The sequence below is a fragment of the Sphaerodactylus townsendi genome, linkage group LG04, assembly GCF_021028975.2.
Source record: "Sphaerodactylus townsendi isolate TG3544 linkage group LG04, MPM_Stown_v2.3, whole genome shotgun sequence".
Lineage (NCBI taxonomy): Eukaryota > Metazoa > Chordata > Lepidosauria > Squamata > Sphaerodactylidae > Sphaerodactylus > Sphaerodactylus townsendi.
This window is the reverse complement of record NC_059428.1, coordinates 139,503,312-139,525,561: the sequence shown is the minus strand read 5'-3', so window position 1 is coordinate 139,525,561 and position 22,250 is coordinate 139,503,312. Positions and strand designations below refer to the sequence as shown.

The 22,250-nt window shown below is 50.6% G+C and overlaps 1 protein-coding gene across 1 annotated transcript; it reads right to left on the bottom strand.

Moving 5' to 3' along the window:
• Positions 1 to 59: 59 nt before the first annotated feature.
• On the bottom strand, positions 60 to 22,182 carry LOC125431786 (alpha-N-acetylgalactosaminidase-like). The gene is made up of 8 exons (XM_048494893.1): positions 22,097 to 22,182; positions 18,310 to 18,480; positions 16,798 to 16,972; positions 14,329 to 14,506; positions 12,701 to 12,795; positions 9,918 to 10,079; positions 4,127 to 4,324; positions 60 to 320 (listed from the first exon to the last, which is right to left on the bottom strand). The coding sequence occupies exons 2-8, from the start codon at positions 18,462 to 18,464 to the stop codon at positions 60 to 62; spliced, it is 1,224 nt and encodes a 407-aa protein (XP_048350850.1). The 5' UTR covers positions 18,465 to 18,480; positions 22,097 to 22,182.
• Positions 22,183 to 22,250: the final 68 nt, after the last annotated feature.

The following is a 22,250-nucleotide window of genomic DNA, read 5'->3' as shown; positions in this document are numbered from 1 at the left end:
GTTCAGAGCTGAAAGCCAGACTCTGCAGCCAGGGCAGAGCTCCTGGGCCCACGTGGGATTTAGCACAATGGCCTGAGGAAGAGAAAGACCACGCCCGTCGGAGCCACCTTGAGGGTGATGGTGGCGTTGAGCCCCTGGCTCCCCTCGAACGTCCGGTCCAGCACGCTGTAGATCTGGTAGCCCGCCTTGCAGTGCGAAATGCCCAGCAGCTCCAGGCTGGTAGTGAAGGGCCTGGGCAGACCGTCTGTGCTGTTGTTCAGGACTGCCACGCCGTACTGGTCGTCCACGAGGGGTCTCTTCCACACTTCCAATGGGCCACTCTGCGAGACACGTACAGGGACAGGGATGTGGGGGTGAGCGGGGCATAGCGGCAGGATCCTACAGAAGTGCCGCGTTACCAGGAGCCCCTCCCTCCTCAGTCAACACCCACACTCTTTGTGCGTTCTCAGGGGCTGCACATGGACCTCTGAAACCCAGCAGGCAGAAGAGACCAAAGGGCAAGGGAGGGACGGCCTTTTGGTTTCATCCAAACAGGCTATTGGTAAGTTCTTCTTGGACCAGGGGCGTACCGCCCAGGGGGGTATATGAGTCAAATGTCCCTGGGCTGCAGCCATTTAGTCCCGTGGAGGGTGGAAAATCGCCCCCACACTCCTCCTCCCCACCCCAGGTCTATACACTGACTTCAAGACCTGGTGCAAAAAACTGTTGTGGTGGGGGAGGGCAGCCGCCCATACAGGGAGGGGGGGGTTGTGGAAAACTTAGATTTTGAATGGGGCTACATTTTCCCTAGATATGCCTCTGTCTTGGACAGATCCTTCCAGTTTTTAAGATCCCTCTTCTTCAGCTCCCCCCCCCCCCCGATCTTCTTCAGCCCACCCACCCCCGAAAAGACTGATCTAACTTTGGGAGCCACCAAGCTGAAGTTCTCTGTATCGCAGCTCACTCTGGCACAGAACCAAGCCCTGCGGATCATACTAAGTGATGCTGCTATGATTTATAACTTGTGATGCTGCGGAATGCAACCTGTGGCCGGTTCTGCTCCAGCCATGTACTGCGTCCTCCAGCTTAGGGACTGTCAAGCTGAGGATTACCCGCAGTCCTCCAAGCCTCTCCTTCCTGTTGGGCAGGCCCTGGGCCCATAACCTGGGCCCATAACCATGACTCCTCCAACCCCATCTTGATCCTTTGGGGTAGCCACTCAGGCAGAGGCGTAGCTGGGCCAGAGTGTGCTCGGTGTGCACTCTGGCTTTTTCGCGTGCCCCCCTGCGGCGCCCCCCCCACACTTACTTTAGCAAACCGAGCAGGCTGGAGAACAGGCCTGCTTGTTCTGGTGGGAACTACATTTCCCAGGGTCTCCTCAGAAATGTAGTTCTCACCAGGTCCTTTGCAGCCTGGAAGGCGACCGGCAGGCCTGTTCTCCAGTCTGCTTGGTTTGCTAAAGTAAGTGTGTGGGGGGGGGGAATCATGCCCCCCCGCGACACCCCCACACTTACTTTAGCAACCTGAACAGGCTGTAGAACAGGCCTGTCTGTGTGGGAACTACATTTCCCAGGAGACCCTGGGAAATATAGTTCCCACCAGAACAGGCAGGCCTGTTCTCCAGCCTGCTCGGGTTGCTAAAGTATGTGGAGGAAGCACTGGGGTGGGGGGGGGGAGCGCTGCGGAGGGGAAGGGGTCAGGGGGGAATTTTCCGCCCCCCCACGTGACCCAAAGCCATGTGCCTGATGCGTGGCGCACCCCCCCCCCCCCCGGTAGCTCTGCGACTGCATTCAGGTGGCTTTTTGCCACTTCCCCTGATCCTCCTTGGTCTCTCGGAGGCATCCCCAGCACTCATTATGGTATTGCTCAGCCTCCTTCGTAGGCAAACATCTAGGCACAAAGACCCTCGGGGTTTTGCATCTGTGCCCCCTGCAAGCAGCGGGTGCTAGCCCTCCCTGCCAGCAAAGTAGCCATGCCAGCAGGGGCTGATGGGAATTGTAGTCCATGAACATCTGAAGCGCCAGAGTTGGACACCTCTGTTCCCAGCCTTCCTCCACAGTTGAAGCTGACCTTGCTGTGGCCCCTCAAGTCCACTTCCTGGGGTGTGACAACATTCACCCATCCCAAGCGGTTAGACCCCAAGTGTCCGCTTAAGGCTCACCGTCCTCTGGCCAGCAACTAGGACTAACAAAAACCCGAAGGTAAAACACTGGGCTGAAAAGCCACAGAGGCTGATGCAAGTTGGGTCCAGATGAGGAAATGGGGCGGGGCTCCTGGGGATTTGCCACCTGATGGATGGAATTGGCATCTGGGGGAGGAGGGTGGGGCAGGGACAGCGTTAATGATCGAGAAGGGGGGTGTTGGACGTTCATTGCCTTTCCGCGGCCACGAGGCTATGTGTCAGTGTCACGGATGCCAATGGAAGCAAGCGCCGTTGAGCAAGCCCGGTGCCAGGAATGCGAGAGGTGTTGCTGGCACCGGAACCACCAGGGCACAATTAACCATCCAATGATCTGGAAATTGGCCTCGATTGGCCGCCCACACCTTCCACGCAGAATCCCCTGGCGCCGGGCACCGAGATCCACGGCCTGAGTGAGGCTATGGTTCTCGGAGAAATTTCCCCCCTCTCTGGAGGTTGTGCACAGAAAGCGTCCAGTCCAGACCCCCTTTCTGGTTTTTTGGGTGTCTCTGGAATCAATTCCTCTTTCTTACCAATGTGTGCCCCCCTGGCCTCTCCCTCTTCCCCTTACTAAGGGCAGGGGGCACTCCCGGCACTGTCTCCTCAGAGCCCCCCAAACCTGGAACCAGCCCTGCCCCCAAAGCTGCCACCCTCTCTCTCGGCACAGCAGCCCCCCTTCATTCATTCATTCATTCATTCATTCATTCATTCATTCATTCATTCATTCATTCATTCATTCATTCATTCATTCATTCATTCATTCATTCATTCATTCATTCATTCATTTGGATTTCTATACCGCCCTATCCCCAAGGGGCTCTGGGCGGTGTGAACATGCCCATTACATCTTATGGAGAGATGTAAGCAAAAGCCAGATTCCTGCCCTCCCGCCAACCCTCCCCCTCCTCTGAATGGGGAGAGTTGAGGGGTGGAGGGACACAAGCAACAAGGGATTGAGTAGAGGTCCCCTTGTTGGGGGTTAATTTTCCACTCAGCTCAGCCAGAGGTTTGACAAGGGCAGAGGGATACCACCCAGGGGGACATATAGGGTCAAATGTGGGCGGGGGGGAATCGCCCCCCACACCTCTCCTCCTTCCCCCCGGAAGAGATGACCTGGTGCAAAAAAAATTTGGTCATGGTGGGGGAGGGCGGCCGCCCATACCAGGGTGGGGTATGTGTGAGAAACTCAGTTTTTGCACTGGGCTGCACGTCCCCTAGATATGCCTCTGGACCAGGGAAACCCAAAGGCCTCACCCAAAGGTGGCAAGAGAGGTCTGCATGAGAAGCCATCTTGTCTGAGATTGGACAACTGCTTCTCCCCCCACCCCTCTTCCCAAAGGACCCCTTCAGTCCTGAGATCCCAGCCATCTAAGCTACAGAGGGCAAGCTATGGATGCAAGAAGGTCCCGATCCCTAGCGTTTCTGGTCGAAGGACTTCCGGTCGCCGGTGTCAGAAAGCCCCCCTCCTCTGCCTGAGAAGACCCCCGGGAGGCCCTGCTAGACAACAGAGGCCAGGTTAACTTCCCGCAAAGCTACTTGATGCTGTTCCTACAGAGCTTCCTTGAAGAAGAAGACGACATTGGATTTATATTCCCTCTTTTTCTTCTGTAAGGAGACTCAAAGGGGCTGACAATCTCCTTGCCCTTCCCCCCTCACAACAAACACCCTGTGATGTGGGTGGGGCTGAGAGAGCTCCGAAGAACTGTGACTAGCCCAAGGTCACCCAGCTGGCATGTGTGGCACAAGCTAATCTAGTTCACCAGATAAACCTCCACAGCTCAAGTGGCAAAGCGGGGAATCAAACCCAGTTCTCCAGATTAGAGTGCACCTGCTCTTAACCACTATGCCATGCTTGCTGATTGCATGGACAACCCAGTCCAACGCCCCCTATTCAGGCTCCCCACAACCATTCTGAGGCTGCAAAATGTCCCCCGGCTCAAGACCCGCTTTGCTGCTCATGCCACACACCTTGGCGATCCGTCTGCCCGGAACCCCCAGCCGATCCTGGTCGATGTAGATCAGCAGTGGGTTCTGCAGGAGGCCCCTGGCCTCGGCCGAGAGGGTCTGCAAATTGCAGGACATGAAGAGAGGGGCGGCCAGGATAGCCCACAGGGCCAGCTGCACCTTCGCCTGCTCGAAACTCAGGCCCAGGTTGCCCGTCAGCAGCTGCAAAACAGACGGGGACAAAACAGATGCTGCTGCCCAGGGCGGTCTCGAAGGGGGGGAAACGTTTCCATGCCACTTCTGAGAGAGGAGGGGCAGCAAAAACAGCCAATTACAACTTCGAAGCCGGAGTTTGGAAGCAAATAAATGGACCCGGACTGAAGAGAAACGCCAGGCGCATTGGCATTGCTTTCCGGAACCATCCGGTTGTTTCTTGTGTGCCGCAGACACGCTTGTTCTCTTGGCGACCCTGGCCACATCCCTATTCCCGGAAGCACCCCTGGGCTGCTGATTTGGTGTCCTGTTCAGGGTGGGAGACAAACGTGTCCCAAGGAGCCCCCGTCCACCAGGAAGTGCTGTGCTCCCAACTTGGAAACCCAACCGCATGTGTGTCTCCCTCCCTCCCTTCCGGGGCTGTTTTTTTGTCTCCCATGGATGTGGGTGACCTCGTGCGCCCAGTTAGCAGAATGAGAGCAGCAATTATCCCTTGACAGCCAGAATGCAGAAACTGCTGCCCACAGATCACCAGAGGCTGGATAATAAACAGGTGCCGCTCTTCACCTCAGGGAACTCCCTGTCAACCGGAAATGTGCTGGGGCGGAGGAGGCAGTCGCTGTTCCCCAGGAGAGCACGGCTGACACCATGGCACGGCGCTCTGAGGGGAGATCTTGCTAGATTTTGTCTGGAGGAAGGGAAGAGGGGCAGGCAGGCCGGCCAGCAGGTGAGAGGACCCGGCAGGGAAGCAGGAGGCTGTCAGACTTGCAAGACAAGCTCCTGAGATGGGGGCGGGGGGGGGGGGGCAGAGTCGGACCTTGGACAGCAGCCCAAACAGGCACTCTTTCAGAGAGCAAGCCAGGATGCTGATGTGTCTCCTTTGGCACCTTCATGTGCCTCAGAGGGGAGGCTTCTTCTCAGCCAAGAATCATCTCAACTGCCTTTGTCTAAGGATGGTGCCAGGAGTCACATTTTTAGCCACGGGGCCTCAACGCCCATTTCCTAGGGCAGTGACGGCAAACCTTTTCGAGACCGAGTGCCCAAACTGCAAGCCAAAACCCACTTATTTATCGCAAAGTGCCAACACGGCAATTTAACCTGAATACTGAGGTTTTAGTTTAGAACAAACGGTTGGCTCCGAGGCATACGTTACTCGAGAGTAAGCTCGGTGGTAGTCGTTGGCTTTGCTTTGAAGCAACCGTGCAACTCTTCCAATGGGTGAATCATGAGCCTAGGAGAGTTTACTCGGAAGCAAGCCCCATTGCCAGCAACTGAGCTTACTCCCAGGTAAAGGATCGCACTTTAGTTCTTTGCAAGAAAATCAGTGGGGTTTAACAGCGCTTAACAGGGTTACCTATACTGCTTCTCCAAAACTAGGTCTTAGGTTGAATGTTAATAATCGAGCCCAGCAACTCAGGCCAGCCTAGATGTGTGTTGGGGGGGAAATTCCCCCCCCACACACGATAAACTATGTTTACGCGTGCCCACAGAGAGGGCTCTGAGTGCCACCTCTGGCACCCGTGCCATAGGTTCGCCATCACTGTCCTAGGATCTGCACTTAAGCAGGTAAATTCCTCCCAGGTTCACCCTGGTTCTTTCCTGGGTGAAAGAGGCATTTGAGAACCCTGGTGAACACGTAAGCCTGGAATGGAAGCGTCCACTGGGGCCTTGGGGAATGGAAGGGCCTTTTCATCTGTCTCGTGCCAAGCCAGCAGACCCCTGAGTCCATTGAGCAGGATTGGCATCGCTCAGCAGCCCAACCCCCAATGTTCTCCAAAGCAGCAGTTATGACCCCTCCCATTCACCCTTCTGACACCCCTGAGAGGTGAGGTGGGGCATTGGTTAGACCTCACCTGGAATATTGTGTACAGTTCTGGGCACTGCAATTCAAGAAGGACATTGACAAGCTGGAATGGGTCCAGAGGAGAGCAACCAAAATGGCCAAGTCAGGAATCCATGCCCTACGAGGAAAGATTCAGGGAGCTGGGATGTTTAGTTTGGTGAAGAGAAGGTCTTTTAAAATGTGACATGATAGCCATGTTTAGATATTTGAAGGGATGCCATGTTGGTGAGGGAGCAAACTTGTTTTCTGCTGCTCCGGAGACTAGGACCAGGAGTGATGGGTTTAAGGTGAAGGAAGAGAGATTCCACCTAAACCTCAGGAAAAGCTTCCTGACAATAAGGGCTGTTGGACAGTGGAATGCACTACCTCCTTCCTTGGAGGTTTTTGAAGAGAGGCTGGATGGCCCTCTGTCAGGAGTGCCTTGATTGTGTGTTCCTGCATTGCAGGGGGTTGGACTTGATGGCCCTTGGGGTCTCTTCCAGCATTATGATTCTATGGTTCTAAGGCAGTGATGGTGAATCTTTTCAAGACCGAGTGCCCAAACTACAACCCAAAACCCACTTATTTATCTCAAAGTGCCAACACAGCAATTTAACCTGAATACAATTTAACCAGGGTTTCCCTGGTCCAGCGGGGGCGGAGGCGGGTTAGTTTAGAAAAAATGGTTGGGTCCAAGGCGCACGTTACTCAGGAGTAAGCTTGGTGGTAGTTGGTGGCTTTGCTTTGAAGCAACTGTGCAATGCTTTAAACAGGTGAATCATGACCCTATGAGGGTTTACTCAGAAACAAGCCCCATTGCCAGCAACTGAGTTTACTCCCAGGTAAAGAAGTAAGCACAGGCACCAGCCCTCCCAGCCGAGTCCTACCTGCTTGCCGCAGTGTGCACACGTCGTGCTCAATGGCCCAGACCAGCCTAGATGTGTGTGTGTGGGATTTTCTTTCCCCCCACATGATGAACTCTGTGCGCACGTGCCCACAGAGAGGGCTCTGAGTGCCACCTCTGGCACGCATGCCATAGGTTCGCCACCACTGTTCTAGGGAAAGGGATCCCAGGTCATCCAGCAAACTCCCGTGGAAGGAGTGGGGAATTTGAATCCAGGTCTCCCAGATCAGTATCTGAAATTCTAACTATTACCTCATGCTGGCCCCACTCTGGCTCAGTGTCCTGCGGTGGTCCCCCAGATGTCCCGTAGGAAGGACATGGAAGGCATGTTCATCCCCAAAGGCCCTTCTCAGTGCCTGAAAATCAAGTATTTCCTGCTTTTTCCCCACAAGGGTCCCACACTGCAATGGACAGGCCTCTCCACTCATTATAAATGCATGTATCTCTCACAAGGGGCCTACAAACACTACCAATTCATTTGCGTCTGCCGAGCAGTTAAACCACAGGTGTCAAATTTGTGGCCCTCCAGATGTGATGGACTACAGCTCCCATCATCCCCTGCCAGCATGATGCTGGCAGGGGATGATGGGAACTGTAGTCCATAACATCTGGAGGGGCACGAGTTTCACGCACGATGCTGGCAGGGGATGATGGGAACTATAGTCCATAACATCTGGAGGGCCACGAGTTTGACACCTATGAGTTAAACTGCCAGAACCAGTGCTATTCAATATTTTTATCAACGGATGGTGGAATAGAGGGCATGCTAACCAAATTTGCAGATGACACCAAAATAGAAGGGGTAGCTAATACCCCAGAGGACAGAGTCAGCATTCAAAGTGACCTGGACAGATTAGAGAAATGGGTCAAAACAAACAAAATGAATTTCAACAGAGATAAAAGTAAGATACTACACATAGGCAGAAAAAAATGAAATGCACAGATATAGGATGGGTGACGCCTGGCTTGACAACACTGCATGCAAAAGGGATCTGGGAGTCTTAGCAGACCACAAACCGAACATGAGTCAGCAGTGTGGTGTGGCGGCCAAGAAAGCCAATGTGATTCTGGGCTGTATCAATAGGAGTATAGTGTCTAGATAAGGGGTCTTCAAACTATGGCCCTCCAGATGTTCATGGACTACAATTCCCATCAGTCCCTCCCAGCATGGCCAAGTGGTAGGGCTCATGGGAATTGTAGTCTATGAACATCTGGAGGGCCATAGTTTGAAGACCCCTGGTCTAGATCAAGGGATGTAATTGTATCTCTCTGTTCTGCATTGGTCAGACCTCACCTGGAATATTGTGAGCACCGCAGTGTAAGAAGGATATTGACAAGCTGGAACGTGTCCAGAGGAGGACAACTAAAATGTTAAAAGGTCTGGAATCCATGCCCTATGAAGAGAGGCTTAGGGAGCTGCGGATGTTTAGTCTGAAGAAGCGAAGGTTAAGGGGAGACCTGATAGCTATTTGAAGGGATGTCATGTTGGTAAGGGAGCAAGCTTGTTTTCTGCTGCTCTAGAGACTAGGACCAGGAGTGATGGAAAAGGTGAAGGAAAAGAGATTCCACCAAAACATTAGGAAGAACTTCCTTACCGTCAGGGCTGTTCGACAGTGGAATTCACTATCTAGGAGTGTGGTGGAGTCTCCTTCTTTGGAAGTTTTTAAAAATAGGCTGGATGAACATATGTTGGGAGTACTTTGATTGTGTGTTCCTGCATCGCAGGAGGTTGGACTTGGTGGCCCTTGTGGTCTCTTCTAGCTTTTTGATTCTATGAGTTCTAATGTTTTGGGAAAGAATGCTCTGGGAATGTTCTGGGAAAGAAAGGGGAATGATTTGCCCCTATGCACTTTGCCCAGACAGTTCGCGATTTCCAAAGAAACCTTCGAAAGGTACGGAAGAGTCCCCGTGCCCTCCGTTTGGCACATTCCCCTCATGTTTTCTGTCCTGCTATTTCACTCAGCATCTCTCTCAGAAAAGCGTGACTAGGACCTTTCACGGGTGGTTTACTTGCCCTCGGTTTTATTGCTTTTGGGAAACATTTTCTCCTCTACTTCCTCATAGCATCCTGGCGTGTTTGTACATCTCCTGGGATTTCCCTGGCCTGCTCTGATCTTTGCTAAAGTTTGCATAATTTTAGGAAATATCACAGCAAAGCCTGGATGGGTGACGCCTGAGTGAAGAAGGTCAGATTTTCCTCATCCCACCTACACGGCAGCCACCACCGCCCAACCACCTGGGAGCAACTGAATATCCTTTTATTGTCAGAAGAGAGTCAGCATGTTGTAGTGGTTAACAGAATCTTACTCGAATCTGGAGCCCTGGATTCAATTCCCCACTCCTCCACATGAAGCCTGCTGGGTGATCTTGGGCCACTCACAGTTCTCTCAGAACTCTCTCAGCCTATGTGGAGGCAGGCAATGGCAAACCCCCTCTTGCCTTGAAAACCCTGCGGAGTCGCCATGTCAGCTGTGACTTAATGGCACTACCGTATGGTTAGAACGTAGTAACAATCTGTGCAGCCGGTACATCCAGATTTCCAGCTTTCATTAAAAAAATCTAGCCCCTTTCATTGCAGAGATATAAGAGGAAAGGCATACATCCACACCTAAAGGGGACTTGCTTTACTCAATTGAAAGCTGGGAATGCAGCGAACATGATGCTGAAATTACTATAACAATGTTTAATGGGCAGTTTTTTAAAAAAGAAAATAATATTTAATTGCTGATTTTTTCTTTTAAAGCAACAGTGGAATAGAGGAAGGATATTGCCAGAGAGCCGGGATGGTAGCCACAGCCACAGGAAAACAACCCAAGTTTGCCCACATGAGGAAAACACCCATGGGGCAAAAGTATTGTGGGAAAAGATGGTGTTACCATGTCAGGATCACTCCATCTTCCTGGACCAGCTGCCGGCTGCAGCGTGTCCTGGTGGTCTCCATACCAGGCAATGATGTGAGAAACGCTTCCCCAGGAGTCTTCGATGTCACCAAAATTCCTCCACATGTTGCAGATCTGGCCAAGTAAAGTGTAGTTTACCTGGATCAAAACGACAGGAGCAAAGGATGGTTTTTCCGTCAGCCTCCCCAGCTGGCAATTGTGGAGCCCACTTTGGGCTCCTCCCCAGAAGAGACTGATCTTGTGAGGGCCAGGCAGAGAGGACCTTTGTAGCCCCCACTGATGGCTGCTCCTCCCAAACAGATTTCTGGGGTTGGGGCAGCTCTTTAGCTGCACTATATTCTAAGACTTTCTTGATCTAATTTATGGCCGATCATACGCTGCTGCTCTGCCGCACAGTAAGGGAATGTTTCCTTTGCAGCAGATATTTCTTTACATTTACACTTATGCTGCCACTGATCCTGGAAGCCCCGTGGTTAGCGGGAGCGGGTTAGGGTTTCCCTCTCGCTTTGGGGTTTTTTAGCCCCTTCCAAGATGGTCTTCCCCCCCCCCCCCCTGCAAGGAGCGATGGCTGGCATTTCCTTAAAAAATAAAAAACAAGCATAGCAACCTGCACAATAGTGATATAAGGAATGCTGATATTATATTTGAAGGGCTAAAGAAACCCCCCAAATGGCAATTTTTAATCTCGCCTTTGGTGGGGAGGCTGGCCAGCCACACAAGCAATGCCGCAGGCAGCTGGGCACCTCCGCGCGTATGAACAAGAAAGTGCCAGGAGACCCCACTGCAAAGGCACTGAGGGGTGAGGAGCATCGTGAGAAGCACCCAATGCATAATGGGCCTATGTGCTGTTTTAATAAAGTTAAGCTGAATACTGCATTTTAAACAGAGTGACTTATTTTGTATGTTCTATTGCTTCTTCCTTTTAGTGGCCCTTTCCCCACTTACCTTAAGCCCCGCGCTACTCTCCTCAAGTAACGCGGGGTCCAGCTGCACTCCCCACTTCAGGAGCGGCGAGAACGCAGCTGCCCCAACACTGCCACTCTCACACCCCCTCAGCGCGCGGCATCCCTGGCGCTGGAGAAAACGGCGCCTTTTGATGACCTGCGCGGGGTCATGGGGAAGCCAGGGCGCGCACCAGAAATGACGCGCACAGTGAGTGGAGTGCAGCGACCGTGGTGGAGGGAAAAGTGGGGAAAGGCCCAGTGTTTCTTCCCCATGTTTAGCTGGTTTTCAGCCCCTCTGTCACACTGGCCTCTGACCTGACTCATTGCTGCACACAGCAGCCATTTTGCGCCCAGTGTTCTCCTTCGCTTTGAGGGTACATCCCCACTGAGGTTTATTTTCATTTATGCACGTTTTCCTTTCTTTGGCACTGACCCCGCTTTCAGCCCTGCGACTCCCCACATTCTGTGGATCCCTTTGTAAACGCAATTACCCCCCCCCCCACACACACATTTGCAGGGAAAGCTAAGGAGACCCCCACATGTAAAAATATCCTCAGGTTTATTTGCTCTTTCCCACCTTCGTCCTGCCCACACCACATCAGCTCCTGCCACTCCACCGCCCACTTCTCTCCGAGGCCTCCTACATTTTGGGACAATTGGTCGCTTTGGGAGTTTCCCTGGTAGATTCCTTTTCTTAAAAAGCTCATGGTGCTGTGGATCAGTGGCGGAGTGAAACCAGTGAAATTAACTGATTTTCGAAGATTCTGAAAGGCAGCGAGAGCGGCAGGGGACGTGGCCAGCAGGAACCAGCCTCCAGATATTGTGCTGGAGGATTCGGCTGGGTCTTGTGTTTAGTTGGTGGCAGAAGGGGTGCTGTCTTCAGCGGGAGGGGGGGTTGGGTTGATGGGGAGGCAGCGGATCAGATCCAACCCTTGACATTTTCAAGGATTTGGGCAGAGACAGGATGGCACAGACTGGAACCGTCTTTTAGAAGGACGACGATTTTACACTTTTGACAAGTGAAATGGACAAAGTTTGCTGCCGCCAGCTACCCTCCCCTCCCCCCGGACCACACAACTTCAGAGGGTGGTGTGAACATGCGCATCAGCAGCTTCTGACACCTGACAAGATCAGGCTAGCAACAATAAAATGAAAAGCTTGAGTTTTTTACTCCCACAGTCAGCAAAACTCTCTCTCTCTCACACACACACACACACCACACCCCAAACAGCTGGTGGGCAATCTCCCAAAGCGCATGGCAAGAAAATGGCAGATCCGGGGCATTTGAGGGGAGGGTAACCGTGACAATGGGAACAAAAAAAAGCAGGGGGGTGGGTGGGAAGGATGATGCAAACAGAAAACCCCCACAGCAAAGCCAGGTTTGAGCATCACCTGCTTCTCAACCACGGAGCAAGCATTGCCTGCATAAACGGCCAGTTTCTTTGCATAGGACACAAAACCCAGCTATGAACCAGGAACAGCCACGGTGTCAACGATGTCTGGCAAAGAGGGTCACGGGAGCAAGTGGCGAGAGAGAAACGCCAGCTGCCGACGTTGCCTGATCTGGGGTCAGGGCAGAAGTGCAGCAAAAAAGTGTCCAAAATTATTATTGTATTTATTTGCTTCCTTTATGCCCTGCCTTCCTCCCCAGTGGGGCTTTCTCCTCCCCTTCACTTTATCTCCTGGACAACCTTGCAAGGTGGGCTAGCGTGAGAGAGTGTGACTGGCCCCATGGCGCTAGTGGGGATTTGAACCCGGTTCTCCCAGATCCTAGTCCGGCACTCTAACCTCTACACCACGCTGGCTCATCATTACCTTTGGTGGCAGGCCTCCCTCATAAGCAGGCCAGCTGCAGGAGTAAGCAATTGGCCGTCCCGTCTTGTTCAAGGCCACACTCATCTTTGGGTAGCCTAAGCAATGACAAAAAGCCGTGCTTGGATTTATTTGCATCCCCCTGTCCTCCCCAACAGGGATTCAAAGCAGCTTATGGTATCATTTACCCCTCCTCCATTTACTCCTCACAACAACCCTGTGAGGTAGGCTGGTCTGAGAGCATGTGAGTGGCCCAAGGTCACCCAGCCAGCTTCTGTGGCAGGTCAGGGATTTGAGCCTGGCTGTCCTGGATCCTACTCTGAAAGAATGCAAGATGCTAGCATAACTTCCTTAAGCCAATTACAGCAAGATGATGCCCAGATGGAAAAGCTTTGCAGCAATCCACCTCAGAACCATCCATCCTGATTTGATGCAGCAGCCAAGAAAGCCAATGCGATTCTGGGCTGCACCAATAGGAGTAAAGAAGAAGAAGAAGAAGGAGGAGGAGGAGGAGGAGTTTGGATTTATATCCCCCCTTTCTCTCCTGCAGGAGACTCAAAGGGGCTTACAATCTCCTTGTCCTTCCCCCCTCACAACAAACGCCCTGTGAGGTGGGTGGGGCTGAGAGAGCTCCGAGAAGCTGTGACTAGCCCAAGGTCACCCAGCTGGCGTGTGTGGGAGTGTACAGGCTAATCTGAATTCCCCAGATAAGCCTGCACAGCTCAGGCGGCAGAGCTGGGAATCAAACCCGGTTCCTCCAGATTAGATACACGAGCTCTTAACTCCTACGCCACTGCTGCTCCTATAGTGTCTATAGGATAGTGTCTAGATTGTGTGTATAGTGTCTAGATTGAGAAAAGCAATAGTAGTGGAGTGATGTGTGGTTTCCGGGCTGTATGGCCGTGTTCTAGCAGCATTCTCTCCTGACGTTTCGTCTGCATCTGTGGCTGGCATCTTCAGAGGATCTCTAGTCTGCATTGGCCAGACCTCCCCTGGAATATTGCGTACAGTTCTGAGCACTGCAATTCAAGAAGGATATTGACAACCTGGAACAGGTCCAGAGGAGGGCGACCAAAAAGGTAAAAGGGTCTGGAATCCATGCCCTACAAGAAGAGACTTAGGGAGCTGTGGATGTTTACTCTGGAGAAGAGAAGGTTAAGAGGTGATGTGACAGCTATGTTTTGATATTTGAAGGGATGCCATGTTGGTGAGGGAGCAAGCTTGCTTTCTGCTGCTCCAGAGACTGGGACAAGGAATAATGGGTTCAAGGTGAAGGAAAAGGGATTCCATCTAAACATCAGGAAAACTTCCTGATGATAATGTCTGTTCAACAGTGGGATGCACTGCCTCAGAGTGTGGCGGAGTCTCCATATTTGGAGGTTTTTAAAGAGAGGCTGGATGGCCATCTGTCGGGAGTGCTTTGATTGTGTCTTCCTGCATGGCAGGTGGGTTGGACTAGATGGCCCTGCTGGATCCTTCCAACTCTTTGAATCAATGATTTAACTGCGTAGAAATCAGAGACTTGCCCCTAGATGCCTCTCCAAATCAGGTTGCCCTCATGACTCTCTTGTTTTAGTCCAGGCTGCAAGCCCCTCACCTCACCCTCTCCTGCAACCCTCAAGGACACCAACCGGCCGCCTTATCCGCGGAGCTGGAGTAGCAGCCGTCCAACTTCAGCATGTCCACTCCCCACTCCGCAAAGGTCTTGGCGTCCGTCTCAATGGTGTCCAGCGTGGTCCCTGGGTAGCCCTCGCAGGTGCGGTTGCCCAAGTCGCTGTAGATGCCAAACTTCAGGCCTTTGGAGTGGACCTATGGCAGGAAAGGGAAGCTTCAGTCTGCAGAGCCCAGGAAAAAGGCTCTCAGGCAACCTGACACTGCCAGACCTTGTAGGACAGCTATTCAGAGAAGACCGTCTCTCGCTAGGTGGCCAACCGATGGTGCTCCAGATGTTCATGGACTACAATTCCCATCAGCCCCTGCCAGGATGGCCAATTGGCTGATGGGAACTGTAGTCCATGAACATCTGGAGCACCATAGGTTGGCCGCCTTTACAGGATACAAACTCTGTGGATCACAAGGGCTGCTGACCTGAACAGACCAATGAGCAGAAAGGGACATCTAATGCAGGTCAATGGCTCTTTTGCCCCAAGAGCAATGCTAAACTTTACAGCTTGCCCATACAGACCCTGGTTCTTTCTCCTCTTTAAAATGTACAGATGATCCCTGCCAGGAACTCCCTGTTTTTCTGGTCCCTGTCCTGACAAAGCACCATTCCTATTTTGCCTTCTGGAGAAAAGTTGTAAGAACATCAGAAGATGCCCCGCTGGGTCAGAACCACGGAGGGCCCATCTAGACCAGCATCCCTGTTTCACAAACAGCCCACCAGCTGCACTGGAGGGATGGGGAGGCCAAGGACTTCGAAGCCCTAACAAATTCAGTGATCTTGGTTTCCGAGGAGGGTTGCGTAGGACAGCCCTCGTGATCTCTTCTCCCAAATTGTTATGGCTCAGCCTGGTCTAGTTGGGGACCCCCGAGAGGAGGACACAGATGGACAGTTTTGGTTCCAGATCCCCAGGCACTGCCTGGAAATGCAGAGCCTGGACAGGACCCGGTCCAGAGGCATAATTTGGGTGGTAAGAACCACAAAGGATTGCGAAGAGCTCCAAGCGGAACTTTATAAATTTGGTGAGTGGGCTAAGAAATGGCAAATGCAGTTCAATGCAGTTTACAAAGATAGCAGAATGGCATCTTGTTGCATCTTGCGAGGGTAGGCCAGGTGGTAATCCAGTAAACATAGAATACAGAAACATAAGCATAGCATAGGGGATGGCATTTTCCCACAACGATCCCACCCCACCAAAGGCCCAACAAAATAGTACTGTTCTGCAGCTCCTGGGGAACTGTTCAAGGTCCCCAAGGACCCGGATGGATGGTGGTAAGAAGTTCCACCAAATGGGGGCCAATGCACTAAAGGCCCTGGCCCAGGTAGAGGCCAGCCTGATTGTAGAGTGGCCCGGGACCACCAGTAGGTTTCTGGATGGTTCTACAACCCAAACTCTATTGCAGTCTTCACTGAATGTCCCATTTGATTGATTATATTGACCCACTCTGTATAATCTGCCTTGAGTCGCTGTGAGGAAGGCAGACTATAAATAACATAAATAAAAGAAAATACATGTGGATCTTCAACAACAGAGGTTGGCCTATAGCACAGGTGTCAAACTTGCGGCCCTCCAGATGTTCATGAACTACAGTTCCCATCAGCCCTTGCCAGTATAGCCAATGCTCATGTTGGGAGGGACTGATGGGAATTGTAGTTCATGAACATCTGGAGGGCCGTGAGTTTGACACCCTTGGCCTATAGGATGGCTAGAGGTTGTGCTAGCAAGCCTCCTAAGGATGGACCTTACACCTTGCCCCCTTCATCCAACCACCTCCCCCTGTGTGAGTTGTTGCATCTATGCTTTTTGCTTTCCAATGACCCAAATCAAACAGGACAAAAATTACTTCGTCCGTGCCCTACGAAGAGGGGCTTAGGGAGCTGGGGATGTTTAGTCTGGAGAAGCGTAGGTTAAGGGGTGACATGATAGCCATGTTTAAATATTTGAAGGGACGCCAGGTCAAAGAGGGAGCAAGCTTGTTTTCTGCTGCCTCAGAGACTAGGACACAGAGTAATGGATTCAAAATGCAGGAAAAGAGATTCCACCTAAACATTAGGAAGAACTTCCTGACCGTCAGGGCTGCTCGACAATGGAATTCACTATCTAGGAGTGTGGTGGAGTCTGGAGGTTTTTAAAGAGTGGCTGGATGAACATATGTTGGGAGTGCTTTGATTGTGTGCTCCTGCATTGCAGGGGGTTGGACTGGATTGCCCTTGGAGTGGGGTCTCCTCCAACTCTATGATTCTATGATTCTACTTTGATGCAGTTAATATATGGCCCCTTGTTCTGCAGTTATTTCCAAATCTCGTCATGCTATTTCTGGCACCCGAAAAACCAACAAGCCAGCACATTTCACGGTTACTCTTTCTTGCCCTTTTAAATGTGAACATTTTCAGAGAGAATGAAAGCCTTCAGAGCGAGGCACTGGATTGAACATACGTAATCTGCCAGGGCTTTAATGCCACTGGGAAACCTTGACGCATTTGCCTGGAGCCTGCCCAGAGAGTCCCTTTCATTGGCTGCCCAGCAGTCATCCAGGTTGACGTATTCGTAGCCGAGCTCCTTCCAGCCATCTTTGGCCAACCTGTCCGCCATCGTTTTGATCAAGCGTTCACTGTCAAAAAAAGGAGAGTCAGAGAGAGTGAGAGCTGGAGGCTGCCTTTATTGTCTCTCTGTGTGGTTCCTTGCTAATTCAGATGACGTATGTATACATTGCAGGGCTCTGCAATCTGTGGCTCTCCAGATGTTCATGGACTAGAAATCCCATCAACCCTGCCAGCATGGCCAATTGGCCATGCTGGCAGAAGCTGATGGGAATTGTAGTCCATGAACATCTGGAGAGCCGCAGGTTGCAGACCCCTAGTGGATTTGCAGACTGCCCGGCAAGGAGTCTTTATTATTATTATTTATTCAATCTATTATGTTGCCCCTCCCCTTGCAGCAGCTTCCAACAATCAATTTATAATCTTGCAATTAAAACATGATGTTGGGGGTGGGGTGGGGGGGTTGTAGAAAGAGAGCTAGACACTATTCAAAACAAACACCTGCCAGAATGACTGAGAAACCCATGCATAGGCAATGCAGGTGGGCACGTGTAAGGGTCTGTTATTTTAGTCAATAATTAAGATTTAGGAATATTTTAAGAGTTTTATTGAACTGTGTCAGATTTTGGGATTTAGAAAGCCAGAGTTGGTGTTTTGTCTTTTATTGTCCTTTCAGATAATCCCCGCTCCCATCCATTCCCAACATCATTTGTATAAGAAAAGGAGAGTGAGGAAGTAATTTTGTGATGGAATTTCAAGTCAGGAAGCAAGAGATAAGGTGGAAGGTTTGCTTAATTCACTGGTTACAAAATATGTTATAGAGAAATTCTTTAAGTCTCAGGTTATGGATAATAGGGTCAAGTATGGCCTTGACTCTGGATATGAGATGTCAGGCCTAATGGGAGTCAGGCCTGACAGAAGGCATAATCCATGCTGCTGTAAAAGGTGCCCACCAAACCAAAACTTACATCTGAAGAGCCCTACAAAGAAATGTCAGAGCATGTGTGAATGTTTAGATGAGCAGAATCTAAATGACAGCTGGACCCTCGTTCTAACAGGTGCCGTGTGCAGATTAGTACCGAGTGCACAGCTTGTACCGTGTGCAAACCTGATAAAGTGAGGGCACCTGATTGGTACCACTTTTGTATATAGTTAGCACAGACAGCAGTGTGATGTGTGCCTGAAAACACCTGTGGTCTGGCGAAGCACTTTGTTAGTCGATAGCAATAAATAGAACTGCACTGCTGACTGTGTGTCTGCCAGTTCTTGTCTACATTGCGTCCTACAAGGTGGTCTACGAGTAAATCTGCTGCTTCAACAAGAAAAGCAGCAGAACTGTGTATTTTCCCTCTTAGGACAACCTCCCAGGCATGAGTCTGGAGCAACTCAGAGCCCATATTTGTCCCACCTGATGCAATCGTCAGGGTCATGTTGGCAGTCCGTGTTGCACCGGAAGCTTTCCCACGGCACCCAGCCCATTGGCGGCGTTTTCAGCAGCCCGTTATCCAGGGAGGAAGACTCAGACACCAGGGTGAAGATGAGCATCAGGGGAAGGAGCATCATCGCTTAGACAGTGCGCCTGCAAAGATGGGAGGAACACACCACTCACATAGGAACGCAAGCAAATTCTGCCAGGTCATGTGTCTTGGGTGGAGATATGGCTCAGCAGCAGAGTCTCTGATTGGCATGCAGAAGGTCCCAGGTTCAATCCGCAGCAGTATCTCTGGTCAAAGAGACCAGACAGGGGATGCAGAGTTCTGGGCACCACAGTTCAAGAAAGATATTGACAAGCGGGAACGGGTCCAGAGAAGGGCAACCAGAATGGTCAAAGGTCTGGAGTCCATGCCCTACGAAGAGAGGCTTAGGGAACTGGGGATGTTTAATCTGGAGAAGCAAAAGTTAAGGGCTGACATGATAGCCATGTTTAGATATTTGAAGGGATGGCAAGTCGACGAGGGAGCAAGCTTGTTTTCTGCTGCTCCAGAGACTAGGACCAGGAGTAATGGATTCAAGGTGAAGGAAAAGAGATTCCACCTGAACATCAGGAAGAACTTCCTGACAGTCAGGGGTGTTCGACAGTGGAAGGCACTACCTCAGAGTGTGAGGTACTCAGAAGTGAGGTACTCACACTTAGAGGTACTTAGAAGGTACTTCTAAGAAGATGTTCTTCTTATTAGAAGATTTTAAAATAGAGGCTGGATAAACATATGTCGGGAGTGCTTTGATTGTGTGTCCCGGCATGGCGGGGGGTTGGACTTGATGGCCCTGGGGTCTCTTCCAACTCTTACGTTTCTATGATTCTATGATGTGAAAGATCTGAGGCCCTGGAGAGCCGCTACCAGACTCAGTAAACAACACCGGCCTTGCTGGATTAAAGATCTGATTCAGTAGAAGTAAGAAGGAAGGAAACTACAAAGTAAAGACCTGTTACAAAATGTAAACAAATATATGTGTCACAGGCTATCAAGTCACAGCTGACTCATGAGAACCCCTTAGGGTTTTCAAGGCAAGGGACGAACAGAAGTGGGCTGCCGTTACCTTCCTCTGCAAAGAGACCCTGGTGTTCCTTGGGTGGTCTCTCATCCAAATACTGGCCACCCTGCTTAGTTTTTGAGATCTGATGAGATCAGGCTAGCCTGGGTTATCCAGTCAGAGCATAAACAAACAACCACACATAAAAGTATATATACATTCATGTGACAGACATACGATTCCAGAGTGTGTATCAAACATCATAAAATATGTCCAAACAGCACTTCAGAGTGTAATGAATGGCTGAAGGACAACCGTGCCATATGCATCATGTGACAGCATCAAAAAGGTTGCTTAGATACATTTTGAGGTTACATGGATCTGACGGTTACAGACATTGCTGTTCTCCAGTTTTAATGGGTTTTTGTTTACACAATTCCTATATTTACAGTAATGATTTTGGCCCTTGCTCGCAGGGGCATATAGAGACCATCGAACATGTGTTCTTACACTGCAATTTTTATATATCCTTACGAGACATGTTAATAAAACCCCATTTGAATGAAGCTCTACTGACTTCTGACAACGGAAAAGTTAAATACTTACTCTGTGACAAAAACGCCCAGATGATGTTGCTGCACTTTTAATGAGGGCGATGAAGATTAGAAACCTCAAAGTTGTTTCTGATTAATTTTACGGACAATCAATCACAAACAGCCTTTATATTTTCATTCTCCTACCTTCATTAAGTGGGTAGTTTTATGCCGAATTTAACTTATTTATATGCCAATAAAAGGTGCTTTTGTTGTTGTAATGTTTTTGAATTAACAGATGGGTCACGGCTATCTCTTTTCACATGGCTACGATGGCAAATGCTTTTGGTTAATTCCTAGTGCAAGCCCAGTTCCTTATATCAATTATGTATAGGTGTTTGATGATATTGGGATTTTGAGACATAATTATATCTGATGAATTTTGAAACACTGTGAACACAATATGTAACGCTACCTCGTAGATTTATGTGGCCTTACATGGATCTCTTATCTTGTCTCTAATTAATGAGGTTTTAACCAACTGAAGAAGACCACCGTCCAGAATGGGGGCGCATCTTGTCTACTTACGTAGCCTTTAGATTTAAGTAACCTGACAATGTTTATTCAAGGGATCCTTCTAATCCTAATGCGTGCCAATATATGGCATGATTACTATTCGGTAATTCATTACATTTTGAAGTGTTGTGGGGACATATTTTATGATATTTGCTAGACGTTTTTGTGTTTGTCACATGAATATATGTATGAACTGTATTTATGTATTCGTATGAATTTACAAATGGTTATTTGTTTACATGTTGTAAGAGATCGTTCTTATTTCTGTATCAGGACCTCTTGACTCCTTTTCTGTTTTGGACTCAGCAGAAGGTGGCTTTGTGTTTTCCAAGGGGGAGCTGTGGTTCAGGGCAGAGGCCCTGCTTGGCATGCAGAAAGTCCCAGGTTCAGTTCCTGACATCCCCAGTAAAAGGAGATGTGAAAGACCTCTGCCCCAGATGTTGCAGAACTGTGCCCAGCCTGAGTACACAATACTGACTGCCAGACTCAGCAGGAGGCAGCTTAGTGTACGTCTGTCTAGTCCAGTGGCCCATGTCACACAGCAGCCAATCAGTGTCTCTGGAGGACTGACAGGGTTTAGAGCAGGGATGTCCAACTCTGGCCCTCCAGGTGTTAATGGACGACGATTCCTATCAGTCCCTGCCAGGATAGCTGTTTGGAGGGCCAGAGTTGGACATCCCTGGCATAGAGGCTTGATGTTGCCTCCTGGGGCAAGTGAGGTTGACTGACTTTGAAGGTTCCCCTTCATTAAGTTCTGGTTGGCTTATTTGAGCAGCAGCCCTCTGGCACCAGCTACTCTGTGGTGCCAGAAAACTGTGGTGCCAGTTCCCCCCACCCCAAACTCTGCTACTGCTTCAGGATCCTTGACTGGGAGTGGGAGGGGGAGAAATCCAAAGAAATGTCTGCTGCCCCGTTGCCTCAGATAGACGTCGGTTTTCGGTGCGAAAATGAAAAAAAAGAAGGCTGTGCACGCATTGTGCACAACCCGCTGTGACCTGATTGGATGGGAGGCTCCATGTCACTCGCAAGGGCGGGAGTTCGAATCTGGATTCACCCCCCCAAATTCCCCACTGCTCCAGATTGGCTGCACGTTTTTTCAAAAGATCTACTTTCTTCCAGGTTCTGAAATAATGCGTGCTGGGTGGGTGGGTGGGAGCAGCAAAACCTGGATGATTGCGCGTTCGGTGCTGGTGTAGTGGGTAACTCTGCTAGAAACCTGGATATTTGGAGTGATGAGCACGCATTTAATCGTGAGTGGGGAATCGACCAATGATCACTTTGACACCCTCGTATCTGGTGATGAGTGGACCAACCTGCCCCCTTAGGAGTGACCAAATTCCTGGAGATTTGAGGGGTGGTGGTCCTGGAGAGGGTGGGTTTGGGGAGGGTCTCAGCAGAGCCCGACCTCGAAGCAGCCATCTTCCTCCTGGGCAATGGGTCTGTCTAGCATGAAGGTCTCTAGATCCCACCAGGAGGTTGGAAACCTGGGCTCTGTCGGCCTCAGACGGCCTGTCTAGAGAGGATGCAAAGCCAGAGGCTAAACCGGGGGACAAAACCCGAGTTCGGGGGTGGAGTGTAAAATTTTCTGCCTCCACAGATATTGAACGGTCCCACCTTTCAACTTTGGCGGTGACCAACGGAGGGCATGACGTCATCCTCGCCGCTGTTCGGCCTGGTGACGTCACAGAGGCATTTGTAACGTCAGCCAGACAAAGGCAAAGCCCCGCCTTTAGAACAGTCTAACTCCACCCACTACGGGCCAATCGCA